This window comes from Colobus angolensis, unplaced genomic scaffold (assembly GCF_000951035.1).
Source record: "Colobus angolensis palliatus isolate OR3802 unplaced genomic scaffold, Cang.pa_1.0 Scaffold81, whole genome shotgun sequence".
Taxonomy (NCBI): domain Eukaryota; kingdom Metazoa; phylum Chordata; class Mammalia; order Primates; family Cercopithecidae; genus Colobus; species Colobus angolensis.
Window position 1 is genome coordinate 8,334,898 of NW_012121932.1, and position 23,200 is coordinate 8,358,097.

The following is a 23,200-nucleotide window of genomic DNA, read 5'->3' on the forward strand; positions in this document are numbered from 1 at the left end:
CCATGGGGCTGCACCCACTGTCCAACCAGTCCCAATGAGATGAACCAGGTATCTCAGTTGGAAATGCAAAAATCATCTGCCTTCTGCATCAGTCTCGCTGGGAGCTGCAGACTGGAGCTGTTCCTATTCAGCTATCTTCATAGCAATGATAGCTTGTCTTTCATTTTATTAATGATATCTCTTGAAACAGAAGTTTTAATTTTGATAAGGTCCAATTTGTCTATTTTTTATTATATTTTGAGGAATGTGTAAAAAAATCAATGCCTAATACAAAATCACAAAGATTTACTGCTATGTTTTCTTCTAATAGTTTTATAGTTTTTTTGCTTATATTTAGGTCAACGATCTGTTTTTAATTAATTTGTATATATGGTGTGAGGTAAGGCAACAGCTTCATACTTTTGCATGCAAATATCCAGTTATCACACACCATTTATTAAAAGGATCATTCTTTCCTCATTAAATTGACCTGCAAATATTGTAAGAAATCTATTGATCAGTGTAAGGTTCTATTTCTGTACTCCCAATTCTATTGTATTCATTAATATGTCTGTCTTCATGCCAGTTCCACACTGTCTTGATTTCTGTATCTTTGCAGTAAGATTTAAAATCTTTCAGGAAGTGTGAGCACTCTAACTTTGTGTTTTTCAAGGCTATTCTAGCTATTGAAATAATTGTGTGGGTTTTTTCCATTATTTTATTAAGGAGGTGTATTATTTGTTTAATTTTAGTATGTGGTAACAACCTTGCATTCCTGGGAGGCTTCTCACTTGGGAATAGTGTATTATCTCATTTATGTGTTGCTGGATTAAATTTGCTGGTATTTTGTTGAGGATTTTTACATCTATATTCATAGGAAATATTGTATAATTTTCTTTTATTGTGACATCTTTGTCTGATTTTGATATAAAAATACTGGCCTCATAGAATAAACTGGGAAGTATAACCTCTTCTTTTATTTTTTTAAGAGTTTGTGAAGGACTAGTGTTAATGCTTCTTTAAGCATTTGGCAGAATTCACCCGTGAAGCTCTCTGATCCTTAACTTTGTGGCAAGATTTTTTGTGGGAAATGTTTTAATTACTAATTCAAACTCTTTATTCATTATGTGTCTATTCAAATATTCTGTTTCTTCTTGAGTAAGTTTTGTTAGTTGTGTTTTTCCAGAAATCTGCCCATTTCATCTATTTTGTTTAATTTGTTGGCATACAGTTGTTCATTGTATTCATAATTCTTTTTATTTCTGTAAGGTTGGCAGTAAAGTCTCATTCCTGATATTAGTAATTTGAGTCTTTTTTCTTTTTTTCCTGGTCAGTGTAGCTAAAGGTTAATCAACTTTTTTTTTTGTAGAGTCAAACTCAGTTTGATTAATTTTCTCTATTGTTTTTCTATCCCCTAATTTACTTATTTGTACTCTAATGTTTATTATTTTCTTCATTCTACTTACTTTGGATTTAGCTTGCTCTGCTCTTTTATTCTTCAGGATCTTCAGGTGAAAGATTTGCTTTTAAGAGATTTCTTTAAAAAAAAAAAATAGGTGTTTACCTATACATTTCCATCTAAGCAGTGCTTTGGTTAAATTTTGGAAGTTTTGGTTTGTTGTGTATACATTTTTTATTCACCTTAAAATATTATCTAGTTTCCTTTGTGATTACTTTTTTGACCCATTGATTACTTAGGAGTATATAGTTTAATTTTCACATAGTAGTGAATTTTCCAACTTCTTTCTGTTGTTAATTTCTAATTTCATGTGGTTGGAGAGCATGCTTTATATGACTTAAATCCTTTCAAAATTTTCTAGACTTATTTTATAGCTTAACATGTGATCTAATCTGGAGGGCATTTCATGTACACTTGAGAAGCACACATATATTCTGCTGTTGTTGGGTGAAGTGTTTCACAGAAATGTGTTGGGTCTGATTGAATTATGGTGTGGAATATTCCAGTCTTTAATTTTCTCATGGATCTTTGGTCCAGCTGTTCTATTCATTATTAAAAGTGGGATATTGAAGTCTCCAGCTGTTATTGTTTAATTATCTATTTTTTCTTGCAGTTCTGCCAATTTTTGCTGCATGTAGTTTGGAGCTCTGTTGTTAAGTGCATATATGATTATAATTATATCTTCTTGATGAATTGACTTCTTACTCATAATAAACTGTTTCACTTTGGTTCTAGTAATAATTTTTGTTTCAACTTCTATTTTGTGTGATGTTAATATAGCCACTCCATCTCTCTCAATATTGTTTTCATGCTATATCTTTTCCTGTTTTTGCTTTCAATCTTTTTGTGTCTTTAAAACTCAAGTGTGTCTTTTGTAGATGGCATAGTTGGATCAATTTGTAAAAATCCATTGTGCTAATTTTTACTTCTTTATTGGAGTATGTAATCCATTTACATTTAATGTAACTAAGATAAGGTAAAATTTATACCTGCATTTTGTTGTTTTCTACATGTCTCATGTTGTTTTTGTTCTTCTATTCCTCCATTAGTGTCTTATTTTGTTTTAGATGTTTTCTAGTATGACATCTTAGTTATATTATCATGTCTTTCATATGCATATTTGTTTACAATTAGCATCTTAATTTGTAACAATCTAATTTGAATTTACTTAATTCAATTAAGTAATTTTCTTAATTACTTAATTTTACAAATTAACTTAATTTTCAATAGTGTACCAAAACTTTGCTCCTATATAGCTCTCCTTTGTGGTATTATCATCATACAAATTACATCTTTATACATTATAAGCTCCTCAACACACTTTTATAATGATTGTTTTATGCAGTAATCTTTTAAGTAATATAGAAAAATTACAAACCAAAATTACATTTATATTGTCTTTTATTTTTACTTATGTAGTTGCCTTTACCAGTGCATTTTATTTTTTCACGTGAATTCAAGTTACCATCTAGTCTCCTTCTATTTCAGCTTGAAGAACTCCCTTTACTATTTTTTTTCTTTTTGTAGGACATGCTGCTAGTGATGATTCTCTCAGTTTTTGTTGACCTAGGAATGTTTTAATTTCCATTTTGTTTTTGAGGGATATTTTTGCTGTCTATGGTATGATTTTTTTTAACTTTTTTTCTTTCTACACATTAAATACACCATCCCACTGTCTTCTGGCCTCCATGGTTTCTAAGAGAAATGAGAAATTTGCTGTTTATTTGCTTGAGAATTCTTCTTATGTGATAAGTTGGTTCTTACTTGCTGTCTTCAAGAATGTCTTGTCTCTCAACAGTTTAATTATGATATGTTTAGCTACAGGTCTCTTGTACTTCATTGAGCTTCAGCTACATTGGCTGTGTGGATAAATGTTTTTTTCCTAAAATCAAATTTGAGAAGTTTTCAGTCATTTGTCTTCAAATATTCTTTCTGCCATTTCTTTCCTTTTCAGATCCCCATTATGCACATGTTGGTACAATTGGTGATGTCCCATAAGTCTTTGAGTTCCTGCTCATTTCCCTTCATTCATTTTTATTTCTGCTCTGCAGACTGGATAACGTCTATTGACCTATCTATAAATCCACTTTATTATTATTATTATTCTGCCAGCTCAAATCTGCTGTTGAGCTCCTCTGATGAATATTTTATTTTAGTCATTGTACTTTTTGACTCCAAAATTTCTATTTTGTTCTTTTAAATAATTCCTATTTCTTTGTTGACATTCTTTATTTGGTGATACATCATTCTTACATTTTCCTTTAGTTCTTTGAACGTATTTGTAATAACTGATTTTAAGACTTTTCATAGTAAGTTCAATGTGTGGACTTTCTTTGGGACAGTTTCTATTGACTACTTTATTTGCTTAAATATGGGGCATTTTTGTTGTTGTTGTTTTAAGACGGAGACTCACTCTGTCCCCCAGACTGGAGTGCTGTGGTGCGATTTCAGCTCACTGTAAGCTCCGCCTCCCGTGTTCAAGCGATTCTCCTGCCTCAGCCTCCTGAGTAGCTGGGACTACAGGCGTCTGTCACCACGCCCTGCTAATTTTTGTTGTTGTTGTTGTATTTTTAGTAGAGACGGGGTTTCACCATGTTAGCCATGATGGTCTCGATCTCCTGAACTCGTGATCCCTCCGCCTTGGCCTCCCAAAGTGTTGGGATTACAGCGTGAGCCACCGCACCCGGCCTCTTTGTCTGTCTTACAGTATTTGTTTGTTTTAGAGATGGTGTCTTGTTGTGTTGCCCAGGCTAGTCTCAAACTCCTGGGCTCACGGGATCGTCCTTCTCACGTCTGTCTCCCAAGTAGCTGGGACGGCAGGCACACTTCACCATGCCCAGTGTGTGTGTGTGTGTGTGTGTGTGTGTGTATTTAACTCAACATTTTAAACAATATAACGTGACAACTCTGGAAAGCAGATCCCACCCATCAGTAGGGTTTGTTATATTTATTATTTGTTATTATAGTTGTTTGTTTAGTGACTTCTCTGAGCTAGCTGTGTAAAGTCACTGTTCTTTTTCACATGCAGCCACTGAAGTCTCTGTTTGGTTAGCTTACCATTCAACTAATTATTGGACAGAGATTTCCTTATGTCTTGCATCAATAACTCTTACCACCTTTGTCAAGAGATTCTGTGTATGTGTTAGGAGTACAACTTTAATGGTCTTGCAAGCAGGTTAGAACTAAATGTTAGCCTTTATTGTGTGTCTTTGCATAGCCTCAATTTCAGTCAGAGGTGAGTGATTAGGACCTCCTTAGGTTTTGGGTGGCATCTGCACAGCCCTGCATATGTACATGGTCTTCTAAATTCCCAGGAATATGTCAGAATTTTACAAAGCCCCCTTGGGACAGTTTATTCTCCAGTCTAGCTTTTTAACTTTTTTGTCAACTTCTTCTTTGCCCTCAACTGTTATAGTAGCCATAGGCAGCTGCAATATGAAAATTGTTGCTCATTATTTTGACCAATGCCCTTAGGCTCTGAGTTAGGTGAAATAAAGGTCACTCCTGCAAGTGAGGGTTTTCAGAGAACTGCCAGAGAGATCAAAGAGGGGGACAGTTCTCTGGTGATGAGACTTTTGGGTACCTCCAAAAGTATTCCCCCCACCCCCACCTCCCGGCTCTAGTTACTGCTAGGCTGCTGGTTTTCATAATACCATGATGGTGAAGCTGTTGGCTTTCAGAGCTATCACAAAAACTGAGGAGACAGAGATCAGAATACAGTAAGTGGAAATGCTATAAATCTTGTCACTCTTACCAAGATTCTGCCATTTTTCTTGAACAAACACTTTTCAAATTGTTACGAGGTTTTGGTTAATTTCCAGAGTTCTGAAAAAATTGATTGCTGACTCTATTTCCAGTGTTCTTGTTGCTTTTGTAGAGGACTGGATTTGTTTTGTCCATCGGCTTTGTCCCACTATTCTTCTTAGCTTTGTTGCACTGCATACTTGGTATGATATTAATACCTTCTACATCTCCATCTAAATCACGGACACCAGTGTTGCCTAAGAGTGGACCAGCAACAGTTTGAGTCATATTCCTCAGACTGAACCAACCCCTCTGGGTCAATGTCAGTTACTGGGTGTCAAGGTTGAAGAATTCAATCAATGAGCATCACATCATTAATCCATATTTCATCATCTTGTCCTAAAGTCTAATATGCAGCCATTGTTAAGTGTTTCGCTTATGTCAAAATGCAGTTTTCCAGTGTTATTGCTCTTTCTTCTTAATTTCATTATCCTGCTTTATTTTCTCCCAGCGTTTTTCCCTATTAACATATATCTAGTCACTTTTTGCCTGCTTCACCACTAGAATGCATGCTTCTTGAAAGCCAGAAGTTTTGTTTTATTTTGTTTTACTCGGTTGCCAGTGTCTAGATGAACTCCTGGCATATAGTACCTGGCTCATGAAATTATTTGTGAATGTAATGAATGAATTAATCAACTTAATAACCTTTTTAGAAAGAAAGTTATTAGTTTAACATAACTTGTTCTTTTAAACAGTCCTTATTGCTTCAGTGGAATCCTCCAAGCCTTTCAAAAAGCAGACAATTCATGTACTTGATACTCCAGGCCAAAATTTCCAGGGGACAATATATTTACTAATCTGAAGTTTAAAACCCCTTTAAAATTTGGCCTATTTTTTGCCTCTCGGTTTTGGCATCTCTCTTATTCCTCACAAATTCCCAAAGATATAGTTAACAGTGAATCTAAGATCACATCAGAAAGTTTTTTTTAGTACTTTGGGATTAAAAAGTAGTAAATCAGAGCTCTCAAGGACCAAACTAATTTTAAGCAACTACTTTTTCAAAAAAGTACTTTCAAGAAAGAGGGAACAGTAAAAGCATGTACTATAGTGAAACTTCAAATTTACATTCATTGTTTTAAATTTATTTATAATTTCAAAAACATTCTCTCTGAATAAGAAGATCTAAGTAAACTAAGAGTTGGATAATTCTTACTTCTCTCTGTTATCAACGACTGCATCATGTTCACTGAAACCTGGTACTTTTTCATCCTTCTGTGTAGGCATAGATTTAAAAGTCCTGTTTGCTACCAATCACATACTTTACAAGTCTAACTTCACCATGGACTCTAGGCATTCTGCAAGTGCACCTAGAGGTTACTGCCACTCTCTTGGACTTTGTCTTTGTAAACTCCTGTTTTGCTATATGCTTTTTTAAAGATTGAAGCCTACTGAAGAGCCCCCTGTGCAGCCATATGGGCTTCTTTGGATGCCTCACTTCTCCACTGGGATTATATACAGTTGTTAGGTCTGGATTTGAGATTACCCCAGTCTCTCCGAGACCTATTCCCCATTACTGTCTCCAGACATAAGATTAAAATTACATCGTTCACATGATAGCTCTGTAAACACGCAGATTTTTCTCTGTTTCTTAAGTAACACCCAACTTAACAAATCTATAGAGGTATTCCTGCTTTAAAAAACCAAACTGCTGGCCGGGTACAGTGGCTCATGCCTATAATCTCAGCACTTTGGGTGGCCGAGACGGGTAGATTATTTGAGGCCAGAAGTTCAAGACCAGCCTGGCCAACATGGTGAAACCCTGTCTCTACTAAAAATACAAAAATTAGCTGGGCGTGTTGGCAGGTGCCTGTAACCCCAGCTACTTGGGAGGCTGAGGCAGGAGAATCGATTGAGCCTGGGAGGCAGAGGTTGCAGTGAGCCGAGATCATGCCACTGCACTCCAGCCTGGGCGATGGAGTAAGACTCTTTCTCAACAAACAAACAAACAAACAAACAAACAAACAAACAAACACCAAACTGCTTTCACAGTGGAACCTATGTTGAAAGCATTAAGAAGAGGAATTTATTGAAAATAACACAGTGAACATGTAAAAATGACGATACAACCAAGTTTATCAAATAATTATATTAAACATGTTTCAGTTGGGCACAGTGGCTTATGCTTGTATTCCCAGCACTTTGCAGGACTGAGGTGTGCAGATCACTTGAGCTTGGGAGTTCGAGACCAGCCTGAGCAATGTGGTGAAACCCCTTCTCTACACACACACACACACACAAATTAGCCAGGTGTGGTGGTGCATACTTATAGTCTCTGCTACTTGGGAGGCTGAGGTGGGCAGATTGCTTGAGCCCAGGAGGTCAAGGCTGCAGTGAGCCATGAGCGTGCCACTGCACTCCAGCCCGGACAACAGTGAGACCCTGACTAAAAAAAAATTCTTATTATCATATTAAACATATAGTTCAAGGCAAACTATAATGAAGAGTTGTGATTATCAATTCCTGCTCATCATAGAATCAACCATGGATATTTGATTGAGGCTAAGTGTCACTGCCTCTACCTCACCATCTTTTTTTAACAGTTTTAATTTATTTGACCTTGAAAGAGTTAACTGGGAAGAGCTGAAAAGGAAACCAAGCAGAGTGAGGTCTCAGCTTTCAGGAAAGGTAGGTAGTCATGTGCACACAGCAGGCCATTGCTGCATGCAGAAACTGGGGTCACCTGCTAACTATAGAGTTTGCTCAAGCAATTATGGAGGCTTAGAAGTTTCATGATCTGCTGCCTACACGCTGGAGACCCAGGAGAGCTGATGGTGTAAATTCCATCAGTGCAGGAGAATACCAATATCTCAGTTGAAAACAGGCAGAGAGAGTAAATTCTCCTTACTCAGCTTTTTGTTCTATGTAGGCCTCCAGTGGATTGGATGAGGCCTACCCACACTGGGGAGAGAAATCTGCTTTACTCAGTCTGCCAACTCAAATGTGAATGTCGTCCAGAAACACCCTCATGGATACACCCAGAATCGTGTTTATCTGGGCATCCCATGGCCAAGTCAAGTTGACATAAAAATTAAACTTTAACAATGAGCAAGAAGCCTAGTGGCTAAAAAATGCAGCTTCAAATTCAATGTGCCCTACTTACTGTGACCTTAGGTAAGTTACTTAACCATTCTAGGCTTCCCTTACCCCCAAGTAAAACGGAAATAATGATAGCTTCTTCCTGAACTTGTTTTTAGAAGCACGTGAGAGAGGGTCAGTTCCAGTGGCTCACGCCTGTAATCCCAGAACTTTGGGATGCCAAGATGGGAGGATCGTTTGATCCTAGAAGTGTGAGACCAGACTGGGCAACATGGTGAGACCCCATCTCTAAAAAAAATAAAAAATAAAAAAAATTAGAATCATATGAGATAATGTCTGTAGTGTGCTTAGCAGAGTGCATGGCCCTAGAACTCACCATTTCTCTCTATCTAGGCATGACGAAAGGAAATTCTCAACCAGGGAGGTTGGCAGTAAGTTTGAAAAATTCTAAGAAATTTCAAAAAATTCTATATGACCTTGATTACTAAAATAATATTTGTTATGGGGGAGGGAAAAGAAGCCAAAGAGTGGGGAGAGCAACTGAAAGCCTCTTATCTTCCGGCAGACCAGAATAACAGGGAACACTATGTCTGCTTTGAGGCTCCCTGCTGTCAAGGATGCCTGCTTCTGGGATCTGCATAGAAACCTCTTAAAATCTGCTCACAGGCTTCTTAAGCTCCTGCCTCTTGAGCACCTCACATGTCATGCTTCCTGTAGAAATCTCCATTGCACGTGGCTGCTGTGGGAAAAAGAGTAGGATGGGGAGATGAAGGTAATACTAGAGAGAGGGATGAAGCATTGGAAGCTGAGAGACATTCTCACATTCAGAGGGTCATAGAGTTTGAAGTCAGGGCTTTGATGGCAACCAAAATATACTGCTTTCCAGTTGCAATGGAAAAAAGTGACCAGGATGTTATGATGGAGGGCAAGGAGGGTGGGTGAGAAGGTTTAGAAAAATGCCTTCCTAGGAAAACTATCTAGTTGGTTGGATATTTTAAATAGTCAAAATGGTTTACTTTTATTAATGCAAAGACAAAACTGAATTATCAGCTGAGGGATTTATTTTCATTTGCAGATGTGAATTGAACACAGTATCATGCTACTCGTTGAATTCTGATTTGGAGCATCTATTCAAATCAAATTTGGACTTCATTTGGGTAGATGCCCAAATTAGAATTTAACGAGTGGCATGATACTGGGAGGCAAGGAATTCTCCACATTTAATGCTGAGGAGAAAAAGAAATTTCAGGGTAGGGTAGTATGTCTGGATTAGACATACTTCTTTTCTCCAGCTCCTTGTTTGAAGTCAATACACATTCTGATTGAGGGCAAAGAGTTTTTCCTCTGAATAAACCATTTTCCCTGAAGAAATTGGCTGAATGGTATAGTACTGGTTGATGAACCAGAAAATCTAGCCTCTGTTCCCTCCAACACCATTTCCCAACTACGTCACTTTGGGCAAGCCACTTAACCTTTCTGAGGATCAACTTCCTAAAGTCAAATGGGATAATAATCCCTCGTCGGTATCCTACAGTTGGCTATTTCAAAGAAGTGAGACAATAAATGTGAATTGACCTTGAGATCTGTAAAATGTACACAGTATTATTCCTGAACCATGACTGCTTCCCTCGCCCGGTCTAGTGATTTTAAACACATAGTACAAGATCTTCCCATATTGTTGCAATATGGAAGGAAACAGCTGCTAGTCAAAGCCAATTTTAGAAACCTGCATTTTTGCAAAAGGAAGAGTCAACTTTCATCATAACAATGTTGCTGGCACAGGATGGTTACTGCCAGAAAACAATGTGGAGATGGTCCAGCAGGTGTCAGCAGAGAACCAACTTTCAATACTAGGTGGGCTCCTCCAGGGAGGGAGATGCCTGGGCGTAGTGGGCTGGGACAGGGCTGGGGGGAGTCCGTCATTAAATCCAGGGCTGTCCCAGTTATGGTGGGTGCTGGTGGGCAGATTAGGACCACTGAGATGGGGACAACAACTGTTTGGCTTTATCTGCAAAATCCCTCTCATTGACTCCAGGATTCTTTCCCTTCAGAAGATCCCTTCCCATGACTGCTTTTTAGTCTGGGCCTGAGTCCCTCTTCTGGCCTTAGAACCTGTGCTCTAACTTGAAAAGCTGTCTCAAAGGGAAGAAGGTTTATTTGTTTGTTTAGAGAAATACTGCTTTGGGAACGCCTTTCATCCCTCCCTGTTTTGGATATATGATTTTCACCTACTCTTCCTTCTCCTACCTTAACAACCAGCCATTCAGATTCAATAATTCAGGCAACAAATCCAAGATGAGTGGCTAATGTATTGGGAGTGGGAGAGCACCATTTACAGCTACTAAATAGAAGCCTGTGCAAAGAAGTATGTAAGCTCATATATGCTACAGATAGGCTGTCATATTTTACTCTTATGATTTCATTGTAAATGTATATGAGTCTGTTATAATGTGTCATGTTGAAATGGGTTCTGCCGTAGGTTTTTATGAGATTCGGGGTCTTTCTTGGCTGGATGTAGAGAGGATGACTTGGAGAGGCAGAGAAGCACTCTTTGAAACAGCAACAAATCCCAAACTGCCTGCCTTCCCTTCCCCACCCCCCGCCATTTCTAAGATTCCCAGAGACTGTGTGTATGTGTGTGTGTGTGTGTGTGTGTGTGTGAGAGAGAGAGAGAGAGAGAGAGAGAGAGAGAGAGAGAGAGAGGGAGAGAGGTACATGTATGTAAAGTGGTATATCTTAGTAGTGAGGGAAGGGAAATATCTCACATATTTCCTATGTGAGATATTGCCCTATGAGGGGAAAGGGCAAATGGAATCAGAGCCAAAAGGCTGTCTGAAACTTTAGAGCAAGACCTATGGCTAAAGTTCAAGGGCAGGGCCACAGCCAAATAGAGAGCTAGCCACCTGCAAATCTGCCACATCTGGGAAATGGAGAAAAGGAAAAAGAATAAATCAAATAGCTATGGATGCTTGTAGCTCTATTGCATTATTTGCTTTTCTCACCCCATAGAAAAGTCCAACTTTTCTCAAAACTCAGAAATTCTGTAATAACTCTAAGGTCTCCAAGAAAAGAGAGTTGTGTCCTACTTAGAATAGGCCAAAGTACGTGTGTGTGGGTAGGGGATATGTCTGTGGGGGGTCATTAGGGCCCTAATCTCTAGTGTCTGACACCCACAAAGAGCAGAACTCCCATATCCACTACTAAGTATGACTGCTGGGCCCAGTGATCCATAAATCTCCAGCTGGCAGGAAGACAGGCACAGTATACACAGATTCCTACATTGCTGTAAATTTCTTGAATTCTCAAGTAGCTGGATAAGCTGTGTTTCTTTTTCTTTCTGATTGTAAATATTTAATTATTTCCATCTCTTTTCTTGAAGCCAGTAGGTATCATGTTTGTAAGAATATTTGAAATTCAGAGGAGAGGGGTTCCCAAGTCCACAGAGCATCTGTCTTGCACATTATTTTGCTCAGAATGTACAAGAAAAGCAAAACAGATAGCCGATATAGCCAGTTCAAGCCCTTGCAGAGTTACGGTCCTGTAATATACAAGGCCCAGCATTCATTATAATTGACCTATGCTCAGTGTGGATCTGTGGCTCTGGTTTTGGGACAAAAATCTGCACTGATAATTTAAATATGGAAGCTCCAAAGACAGGGAGAACCAAAGGATGGTGAAACCCATCTCTTGCCTCAGTCATTGCATAAGCCCCTGATTCAGGTCCCTTTTAAACCCTAAGTACCCATAAGCTATATTGTTAAATTATAAAAAGAACCTTGTCTGATCTCATCCATTCCCAGTATGGTGAAATCGTCTTTGGCTATGTCTAACTAGGAAAAGTGAAGTGATGAGTTGAAAGCATTAAAGACAGAAGTCAGAAAGATCAGAAACCCAGCCAATGCGATATTTTCCCAAAAAATGAAGCCACAGTTAGGGCCTCCGCTGCGTAGACCAAGCTCAGGTTAATTCGGTTTAGCCAGGCGCTTTTCTTTCCTGTTAGATCCTCAACCCCCATGGCTACCAGGCCCTGGGGAGCCCTCGCCTCTGCCCTCAGGACCTCCCTGCCCGGCTCAATAGCTCTGGGCCAGTTCATTTCGCCACAGCCCGGAGCCGCTCGGAAAGCAAAGATTAAAGGCGAAAGTCGCAGCTGTATATTTATATTTTCATTGCTAGAAGGGAATTGATTTCCGTGCATTTATTTTGGTAGTTGTAATACACAAGGGCGGATTTGCGTCACCCGAGCAACTTGCCGGTGGAGATAAAGTTGCACAAATATTGAAAGGGGAAGTGCTAGGAGTCATTATAGAGTTTTTCTCCGGAAGAAATAAGGATTTCTGCAGTATCCTAAAATACTAAGGCCGCTTCTATTTTGAGACCAATCTCGCAGGCACATCCGCTCATTTAGTCCGAGTTTGAGCCCATCAGAAAACAGGAGATGACCTGAACTCCGGCGAGCCCAGGGTTTCCTGCTGCTTTCTTGGTTCTGAAGAGTGGGGAGTAAGGAGGGCGGGAGTCTGCGGGCTCAGAACTCGGCGAGGGGCCTGCAGGGGCCAGGCTTGGGCCTGGGGAAGCGGTTGAGGGGGCGGCGGGGGTCGCTCCAAAGACTTGCTTTTCGTGTTTGCCTCCCGGAGCTGGGAGTAAGGCCTTGGATGGCGCCGATGCGATTGCAAGGAAGCCGAGGCCTGGGAGAGCAAGGGGCGCGCAGGCGAAGTTGCAACTTGCAATCCAGCCACTGGCCTGGCGGAGAAAGGGAGGCTCGCGGCGCGGCAAGGACTCGGCAGGCCTCGGGGCCTCGCTTTTGCCACATCTGCCCAGCGCTCCGGGTCTTGAATCTCGGCAGATGCGAGTTGTGGGCGCCTCAGGGAACCCGCGAGGGCCCGCACTCCCCCGGGTCTGCATCCCGTGCCCAATCCGGAGCGTCGCAAACCTTGGAAAGAATGAATGCGGATAGGGGAGTCTTATTTCTTAAGACAGAGGGTGAGGGCGCGCGGCGCTGCCTCAGTAAGGAGTAAATGCACCTCTTTAACAACCGTGAGTTTGGGCTTAGGCCGAGGTCTAAATGTTTGCAGTCAAATTAGAATCACAATCAAACTGGAAGTGGCACTAGAAAGGAGACGGCTCACGGCCTCCGCTACGCACACTTACACCGAAGGCTCACCAGAACCCTCAGCCAGCGCCTCAGTTGCCCATGTTGTACTTGTCGCTCCTTTGCCTTCAGCTTGACACAGAAAGACTGGTCTTATTACGTCTGTCGCCCCAGGTACCCTTACCCTCAGCCAAACACACCCATCTGTCTCTGGAAATAGCACCTCTCTCCTGGCTGCGTGGAGCAGGGGAAGAAAACCTTGCAATAAGAGAGACGGAGAGACGGAGAGCTGGAGGGCGGGAGGAGGGAGAGAGAGGGAGAGGGAGAGATCTTAGTGCTGGTTGATCGGAAGTGATTGAAATTTTCCAGGAGAAAATCAAAAGCTTAAAAGGATAGCATCTGCATCAAGGGGCTAGAGAAGCCACCAGAAATTAATTTTGTAAGTCCAAACCCTGAACTTGAGATAGGCATGGCAAGTTCACTTGCCTTTCTGGGTTTATTTGGTGAGGAGCCTTCGTGCTGAAGGGAAATAAAAATGCCACAGAATCTCTGTTAGGAGATACTTATTAGGGCAATCGAAAACAAAAGATTTCGTGGTTTCATTATTCGTATTATTTTATTTTCTTCCTGAAAATATGCAAGAACAGCTTATCTGGGTGGCCTGTGGTTTGTTTGGGAGAGGGGTGGGGAAATCCATTCTGACTATAATTTAAAAGAGAACAAATTCTTAAAATAGAGATGTTGATGTTGCACAAAACCCCCACTACCACCACCCTGCGTTCTAAAGACCCAAGGCACGAATGGAAGACGTTGACCACCACTGCAGCTCCTCCTGCGACCAGGCCCAAGGGGTTCCTGGGGAAGCTGTCACAGAATTGAAAGCAATATTGAACCCCACGGAAATCTGCTCTTGTGGGCACTTGCTAAACAACAAACTCCACGTGATCCGGAGATGTGGTGGAGGAGGGAGGCTAACATTTCCTACAACCTCCTGCAAAGGAGGGACGCGCGTGCCGCTCCCGGGTTTCTGGAGGCAGCCTGTTTTGTAGCCTCTGAGGCTCCGGGGAAAGGTTTGGCTGCGTCTAAGGGAGACGTTTGGAGCCATCCGTCTTATTTTGTTTGAAAAGTCACTCGTTCAAGTTGTCACTGTGTGACAGCTCAGAATAAAACTAATTTGCGGTCGCCCCTCCTCCTCGCTTCCCCGAGGATCTCCAGGGAGGCACAGGGCGGACGTGGTGCTGAGTTGGGCCGGGACTCAGGGTGGCAACATTTGGGCAAGGGTCCAAGAAAGATGAGGGGCTTTGCCGAGGACACGGATTCCTGGAATAAAAGCAGAATGAGGTCAAGAGAAGGGAAGCAAAGGGTCCAAACCGCTCTCTGCTCTCCACCGGGAGGCGGGCTTTGCATAGCCCTAAAGAGTGAGATAACCGTCCCTTTCCCACTCCCCCAACTCGCCCCGGGTGACAAGTGCTTCAGGAAAGCTCCTGTGACCAATCCTCCTTGCCCCGTGGCGGTTCGGAGCTGAAGAAATTAGAAGAGAGTTAGAGCCCTCCGGAGCGGCTGCCTGGCCCCTACGCAGAGTAGCAAGACTCTCTGCGATGTGTGTTACTAAGCCCACGCGGCCGCAGCAAACACTTTGGCGTGGCCGGGGCGGGGCTCGGGCCCGGCCACGCCCCTCGTTCCTAATTCCCCTCCACTCCCCGCTCCCATTGGTCATGAGGATGACCAATGAGCGCTCGGATCGAGGTCCTACCCCGGGCCTGACTCGAAAGCTCCTGCCAAAACTTTGGGAGTTTTTAGAGACGAGTTTTTTTTTTTTCCTATTACTTTTTTTCCCCCCTAACTAACGGATTATTATTGTTGTTGTTTTAAATTTAGCTCTTAGGGCTTAGCTGTTTGGGTTTTCTTGCAGTGTCCGGCTCCCGTCTCCCTGGCTCCCCCGCCCGCCCCGCGGCCCCAGCGCCCCTCATTCGCCTCCAGCCCGCGAGGAGTGCCGGCGCCGCGCCGCCTTTAAAGCGAGGCCAGGGAGCGAGGCGGTGACCGGCCGAGATCCGGCCCTCGCCTCCTCCCTCGGTGGCGCTAGGGCTCCCGGCCTCTCTTCTTCAGTGCGGGCGGAGAAGCGAAAGCGGATCGTCCTCGGCTGCGGCCGCCCTCTCCCGGACTCGCGTGCCGCTCCCCGCGCGCCCACCCACCCGGTCCGGCTGGACTGCGGCAGCCGCGGGGCTCACCCCGGCAGGATGTTCGCAGCCGGGCTGGCTCCCTTCTACGCCTCCAACTTCAGCCTCTGGTCGGCCGCTTACTGCTCCTCGACCGGCCCTGGCGGCTGCTCCTTCCCCTTGGACCCCGCCGCCGTCAAGAAGCCCTCCTTCTGCATCGCAGACATTCTACATGCCGGCGTGGGGGACCTGGGGGCGGCCCCGGAGGGCCTGGCAGGGGCCTCGGCCGCCGCCCTCACCGCGCACTTGGGCTCGGTTCACCCGCACGCCTCTTTCCAAGCGGCGGCCAGATCCCCGCTTCGACCCACCCCAGTGGTGGCGCCCTCCGAAGTCCCGGCTGGCTTCCCGCAGCGGCTGTCTCCTCTCTCAGCCGCCTACCACCACCATCACCCGCAGCAGCAACAACAGCAACAGCAACAGCCGCAGCAGCAACAGCCGCCGCAGCAACAGCCTCCGCCTCCGCCTCGGGCTGGCGCCCTGCAGCCCCCGGCCTCTGGGACGCGAGTGGTCCCGAACCCCCACCACAGTGGCTCGGCCCCGGCCCCCTCCAGCAAAGACCTCAAATTTGGAATTGACCGCATTTTATCTGCGGAATTTGACCCAAAAGTCAAAGAAGGCAACACGCTGAGAGGTAGGTCTTGGACTGGAGGCTGCAGGCCTCTGACCACCGACCCACTCCTGGGACCCCGGGCTGGCTTGGGGTGCCTTTGAGTGTTTTTACAATTAAGGACAAATCGGTAAAATGGGAGAGAAGAAAACGAATTGTAAGAAAACTACAAAACATTAGGTATAAAACTCACCTGTTCTATGTAAAACAAACAAAAATATTATTCCAGGGATTCTTTAAAAACACGTCTTAGAATCAATGTTTATAAAAATGGTTGGTGTAATTATCTGCTAAAATGACTTTGATCTCTTTAATAACGTATCTAGAGACAGAATTATATTTTCTGACAGCTAAAGCATTTTGGGGAAACACTTTCGCATTTGTCTGATTTCTGGTAAAAAAAATTCACCCAGGAAATGTAAATAATAAACAAAACCGCCTAGATGAGCGGGCAGAATGGGGCCTCCTTGGGGCAGAGGTTTTGGGTCTGTGGGGTTCTTGGAAGGCACGTGAAAGTAAGGCCGTAAGCCGATTTATGTAAAGCCTTTACTTACTATATGCGTGCATGTGGACGTGAGGGACACACAGGAACTTTTCGTGAGTCGCTCCTTGGCAGCTGTTGGGAGAGAGAGGTTTCAGCGCCCAGACGGGTTCTCTCGTGACTTCGCTCAATAAAAGTGAACCCAGGGCAAGGGGGAAGGGGAGGAACAAATCAGCGGAGAGTGTGAGTGTGCGCGAGATGTAACCTGCTATCCTTTTCCCTTGTCCCCAGATCTCACGTCCCTGCTAACCGGTGGGCGGCCCGCGGGGGTGCACCTCTCAGGCCTGCAGCCCTCCGCCGGCCAGTTCTTCGCATCTCTAGATCCCATTAACGAGGCTTCTGCCATCCTGAGTCCCTTAAGCTCGAACCCAAGAAATTCAGTTCAGCATCAGTTTCAAGACACGTTTCCAGGTACCGAAAAACTCCAGAGTACTGCCTAACGGGCAAGCCGACTGACAGTCAGAAATCTCAGGACTGACGCCTCCAGGGCGGCTGCAGTGTCGCAATCTCACAGTTGGGGCGGGAGGCTACGGAGTCAGGAGAGAGAAACCGAAAGATTTCTCAGCGAGCTAGCGCTCGCTTTGGAAGGTTCCCCTTGAAAAGGGGTAGGGGCGCATGAAGAGCCCAGAAAGTGTGCGCGTGGACGGTGGGGTGAGGGGCTTTCTCAAAGTCTTTCGCCCCAGAGGGTGGCTTGAAAAATGCATCATCGACATCGATGTTACTTATTAACATACACACATTTTAGGATGACCTCAAACACTTGTGCTTGGCGAGCTTACGTCTGGGTGCCTGGGCACATGCAGGAATAACACACACACACACACACACACACACACACACACACACACACAATGATTCTGGGCTGTCATTATTCAGGCCCGAGGGACATTTTTGTCTACTCTTCGTAGGCCTGATGGCCACGCATGAGGTTTATGTTTTTCCCTTGGAATTAAAGGACAAGCCTCCAGGCTTCTCCACTCCACGCTACCTTTAGGTCTTCCGACTGTCACGTAAAATTCTTCCTTAGAGGGGCCATTCGGTGTATGTGCGAAGGGCTTTCTGAATGAGGGTGGAATCGACCGTTAACACGAAACGGTTTCAAGCCTTACGGGGACCCCCAGGCCGGCAGGCCAAGGACTGGGTACTGAACAGCCCTCTTGTCTTTCTTCCCTCTGGCTCCCGCTCTGCGGCAGGTCCCTACGCTGTGCTCACGAAGGACACCATGCCGCAGACGTACAAAAGGAAGCGCTCATGGTCTCGCGCTGTGTTCTCCAACCTGCAGAGGAAAGGCCTGGAGAAAAGGTTTGAGATTCAGAAGTACGTGACCAAGCCGGACCGAAAGCAGCTGGCGGCGATGCTGGGCCTCACGGACGCACAGGTAAGGCAGTTCCGGCTCCAGCGCACAGCGCCCTCGGGCGGGCAGCAGCGCACGGCCTAGTCCGATAGGCCCCCTCCATCCCGGCTGACTGGCCTCCTGCGGTGGAAACGCAAGATGTTGACTTTCAAGAGGCTTTGTGGACTACGCAACTTGAGGCAGGAGAAGAGGAGGGTGGAGATGGGGTGAGGGAGAAGGACCGAGAGAAGAGCTCATCCCCAAGATGTGTGTCAACAAGCACTGCATGTTTATTTTGGCCAGCAGGCTAAAGAACCACGGAGAAAGCAAAAGAGCCGCTGGAAATAACATTGATGTACTCAACTGTAGTGCAATTCGCTGTAGGAGGCAGTTTATTTCAGAAAAGATAAAAACCCAAAGGCAAGAGATTGTTGCTGGTTTTTTTTCCCTCTCACCGTCCCTTTTTCCTCCTCCTCCTTCTGCTTCTGCTGGATTGTGAAATCCCCAGTTGTGAGGAAGTGAAAATATAATTTCAAACGGAATTAGTTAGCTCCAGGAGGGCAAGGAGTCCGCTTGGAGAGGCCACACATTCCAAGGCTTAGGCTCTGAAGAAAATCTGAAGGAATGGGAAAGGTGAGGGAAAGAAAGAAAAATGATTTTCTTGGAATACCCAAGAGCATTTCAGCAGGTTCTGCCTATCTGATTATTTCAAAACAATAGGAAATGTATTGTGCCAGAATTAATTTTTTTTCTTGTATTTAAGAACTGGACTTTTTTTTTTTCCCTGAGTTTTGACTGTGGAAGAGTCACTCTTGTGCACCCGGTAGCACTGGCTCTAGCTCTGGGGTGCTGATTGTCCCCAGCGGGGCAGAAGCCAGAGGCAGGCTTCTTTTTCTTAGCTTCTTGGTCCCCCAACTGCTGTCTCTGTTTCTTTCTGTCCTCCATTACACAACTCTCCTCCCCAGTACACACACACACACACACACACACACACACTGGAGGAGCCCAGCCGTTTTCCACCAGCTGTGGATGTTATTTTTAAAAAGGAAGCTGGAACTTGTGTGAACGCACTGGGTCCCCCAGGGGATCATATATATCTATATAGATTCTCTGCCCCATCTCTATGCCCTTCCTTCACTTTGCACACATTTAATTCCAGTGTTTTCTGAGGCCCCAGGAGAATTTGTTTATCCTTAACAAGGGCAGGGTCCTTATCAGCTCTTGCGTACAAACACACCAAAGAAATGCTGTCTTACTGAAAGCCCAACAGTGCCCCCACCCTACTGTGATTAACAGTTTAAAACCCCTTTTCCCTTTCTGCTCCTCATGTTTCCTTTTTTTAAAAAAGTGCTGCTTTTGTAGGGACTGGCTTTGGGTAGTGGCAGTAGAGGAGAGGGCCAATTTAGAGCAGAAATTCTTAACACCGGGTCACCAAACCTGTGACATTGTAAGCAATATCTTGGGTACGTGTATATTTTTCTGGGCTAGGAGTCCATAACTTTAATCAGATTCTCATGGGGGTCCAGAAAAAAAAAAAGCATGGATTTAGAGTAGAGAGAAAGTATGTTGGGGGTCGGGTGCACGAATCTGCCTTTCCAATAGTCACCCAGGTCATTTTAATCCTGGGGCCTGAGGGCTGCATTTTGAAAACGGTCTTAGTGGGCTCCCTAGACCAGGATTCCTGGCTGCTCCTTGGCTCCTGCGCCTACCACAGTGCCTGGTCCTTGGTAGAGTCGCCAGGTAAGCGTTGCTTTCTCACTCAGGGAGGTGGCTTGCGGGTGCAAGCGAGTCGGATAGAAGCAAACCTGGGTCTCATCTCAGTGTCTCTTCTTGTCTCCCCGTGTGGCGCGGCGCAGGTGAAGGTGTGGTTCCAGAACCGGCGGATGAAGTGGCGGCACTCCAAGGAGGCCCAGGCCCAAAAAGACAAGGACAAGGAGGCTGGCGAGAAACCATCAGGTGGAGGCCCGGCTGCAGATGGCGAGCAGGACGAGAGGAGCCCCAGCCGCTCCGAAGGCGAGGCTGAGAGCGAGAGCAGCGACTCCGAGTCACTGGACATGGCCCCCAGCGACACGGAGCTGACTGAGGGAGCTGAGCGTTCTCTGCACCAAACAACAGTTATTAAGGCCCCGGTCAGTGGCGCTGTCATGAGCGCAAGCAGCGCTGGGAGTGGTGGGAGCAGCGGCGGCGGCGGCAGTAGTTTCAGCTTCAGCAGCGCCAGCAGTCTTAGTAGCAGCAGCACCAGTGCGGGTTGCGCCAGCAGCCTCGGCGGCTGCGGCGCCTCGGAGCTTCTCCCTGTGCCACAGCCCACAGCCAGCAGCGCTCCCAAAAGCCCCGAGCCACCCAAAGGCGCGCTTGGCGGCGTATAGACTGTACTAGGGCGGAGGGGATCCGGGCCTTGCGTGCAGCCTCCCAGCCATGAGCTGGGTTTTGTGCTTACTGTATGTTGGCGACTTGGCAGGACAGGAGACGCAGCGTGGAGCCTACCTCCCGACATTCACGCTTCGGCCCACGCTGCTCCGGCTGGCTGCAGCGGACACTGCCCAGAGCAGAGGGGAGTCTCAGTGTCCTGCTAACCAGCCGAACACTTCTCTCCGGAAGCAAGCTGTTTCGACTGTGAAGTGTTTGACTAAACTGTTTCTCTGACTCGCCCCAGGGGTCGTAGCTCAAAGGCACTTAAGACGCCTTAAATTTGTAAATAAAATGTTTACTACGGTTTGTAAAGGCAGCTTGACTTTGCTGGGGGTTGTTAAGGCCAGAAATCTACAACCGGACCTTAGTCCCCGGGCACTGCAGAATGCAGCAGCTGAAGGTGGGAGGCTGGAGGTTCAGGGCAAGTGGCTCAACCTTAGAGCCATCTTGCTACAGACATCAGAGATGGGCGTCTGGGCTTAGAGGCTTCTAATTAAGAGATTTCCAGTGCCAACTGCCAGTGAAAGCACCCTCTGAGACCCTGAGTAGCCTGAGAGTGGAGCAGGCTTTAGAAACTGTTAGACCAGTGCAACAGATGGTTTCCCCATCCAGAGTATGGACTAAATGAGTTCCTAGAGTACGAAGAGTTGGAATGGAGAAGGCAGTAGTGCCAGGCAGGGTCAATCTAAGCACAGCTGTACTCAGTAGGTGGACGTGAAGCACGGGTCCAGAGCCCTGCACAAACTTTCCCTTGCCCTGGGAGGGGGTAGAGGACAGGTTTGTAATGTTGCTGAGGAAGGGACAGACATTCCACAGTTGTTGGGGCTGGAAGCTTGGGTCTTAGAATGCCAGGGCCCTGGTTGTAAAGATGCCAGACAAAGGGGTCACTTCTTCAAGGTTAAGCAGAGGCACAGCCCCGATCAGAGCTTGGACTTCCTGGCCTACATGTGGTCACGGAAGGAACTATGAAATTGCATCCCCCATTCCCTCATCCACACAAAAATTTTCCGTTGCAATTTGGCCACTGGAGGCGCCTAGATGAGCTCTTTCTTCCCAAAGCTGCTGAGAGTCTTGAGGCAGTTTCCCCATCCCACTGCAGCTGGAAAATACATAGTAAACCTTGACACTGCTACTAGGATAGGCAATTCAAAGGTTTTTTTCTTTATTTCTTTTAAAGCTGAAGAGTTAAACTTCTCTCCAAGACCTGTGCTCCCGCTGTGAAATGTCTGGAGTTACTAAAAGCTGTTTGGGGGGATTTTATAGCAAATAGACTTCCTTGGGAAATCCTGATCAGTCTCAGTGCCAATCTCTTTGGCACTGAGCATGTGAAGGACACAAGGTCTCTTGCAGACCCAGCATCCAAGTGGGGTGGCCAATTCTCAGAATGAGTTCAGGAGAGGTGCTGAAATCGGAGAGCCTAGGACACACCTCAGTTCCCTGGCCAGAGTGGCAAAGTCCTCAGTGGTCCTCGGTCTTGCTTATCTCCTCCACTTTTAGGCATTCCCCTGGAGCTCATTCCAGGATCTCTGTTCTAGACTTTTCCATCCAGGGGTGAAGTAGAGGCAGCAGATTGAGGCTTCTTTCACTTGTATAGCCAGATACAAGAAACAGATAGCAAGTCCCAAAGCCAACACATGGATGCAAAGATGATCATTTACTGACCCAGCCAACCTCCTAAGTCCCCACATCGAGATGATTCAAGAGCAGTGAGAATGGAGTGGGGGCAGAGTGATCAGAGTTGTACAATTTAGTCAAGAGAAAAGAAAAAGCATACCACAAGGGACCACATCTTCAATAGTAACATGAACTAGCTGTTATCCCTAATTGTGCTGCAAGAGTTTCCAGGCCAGGGCAGCCACCCCACCTGCCCTGGCTGCAGGCCGAGGCTGGGATAGTTTCTTCAAACCTTCCACAGGCTCGGCTACCAAACTTCAGGATTCCCTCTGTACCTCAGTTTTGCTTGGATTACCGATATCCATTTCCACTGACCCCAAGTATTGAAATTCTGGGACCAGGATATCCCAAGCACATCGAATTTTGAGGCACTTCAATCCAGCTCTGGCTTTAAGGAGAATAACGCGCCGACACACACACTTAGCTGAGAAGCGGAGCATAGGGAATAATGGTGGGGGGTGTGCTTTATACAAACTGCACCCATCCCTGCTCCTCACCAGGCCAAACCCAGACCGTCTGTCCTCGCCGGGGCGCCGGGGCCTCGGGGCTTTGAAAGTGAAGAAAATAATCATCCGTGGATGTCATGATATGATTTCTGGTAGAATTCTGCCTTATTTAGGCCAATTTTCGTCAGGCCAGGGGGCACGGCGGAGTTGGGGGGCCCGGAAACGAAGTGAGCCGGGTGGCAAGCACCTGAGGGCGGGAGTCAGAAGGACGAATGCCCCCCTAGTGCTCGCAGGAGGCGCCCCTGCCTCCGCCACCCCCACCCCCACCCCCAGTTCCTGTACAGTTATCACGTGACGTTCTTGCGGGGCTTTACTCTAGCAGTGGAGTTCTTCCACGGTTCATCAGAAATGGAATATCACAAGCACCGGAGAAGTTACAGTTCATTTGGAAGAAGAGTAGTCACAGGTGGCCGGGAGGAAAGGCTAAAATTTGGCAGGATAGGCCCATCCCGGGACTGCTCGCTCGACCCCGGGTACTGGGGTCTTCTTGGCAGAGCAAAATGCTAGCAAGGGCAGCCAGGCAGCTAGAAATTCTTCAGCCAAGACCGAG

General features: G+C 45.5%; 1 protein-coding gene across 1 annotated transcript; it reads left to right on the forward strand.

Moving 5' to 3' along the window:
- Positions 1-15,119: 15,119 nt before the first annotated feature.
- Positions 15,120-20,782, forward strand: HLX (H2.0-like homeobox). The gene is made up of 4 exons (XM_011929470.1): positions 15,120-16,211; positions 16,960-17,139; positions 17,922-18,106; positions 19,918-20,782. Exons 1-4 carry the CDS (start codon positions 15,602-15,604, stop codon positions 20,425-20,427), a joined length of 1,485 nt encoding a protein of 494 aa, XP_011784860.1. The 5' UTR covers positions 15,120-15,601; the 3' UTR covers positions 20,428-20,782.
- The last annotated feature ends 2,418 nt before the right edge of the window (positions 20,783-23,200 follow it).

Excerpts from the sequence above, each read along its gene's own strand:
- HLX (XM_011929470.1), top strand. The coding sequence starts at position 15,602 with ATGTTCGCAGCCGGGCTGGCTCCCTTCTACGCCTCCAACTTCAGCCTC. Across the intron at positions 16,212-16,959 it reads AGAAGGCAACACGCTGAGAG|ATCTCACGTCCCTGCTAACC; the intron begins GTAGGTCTTGGA and ends CCTTGTCCCCAG. Across the intron at positions 17,140-17,921 it reads GTTTCAAGACACGTTTCCAG|GTCCCTACGCTGTGCTCACG; the intron begins GTACCGAAAAAC and ends GCTCTGCGGCAG.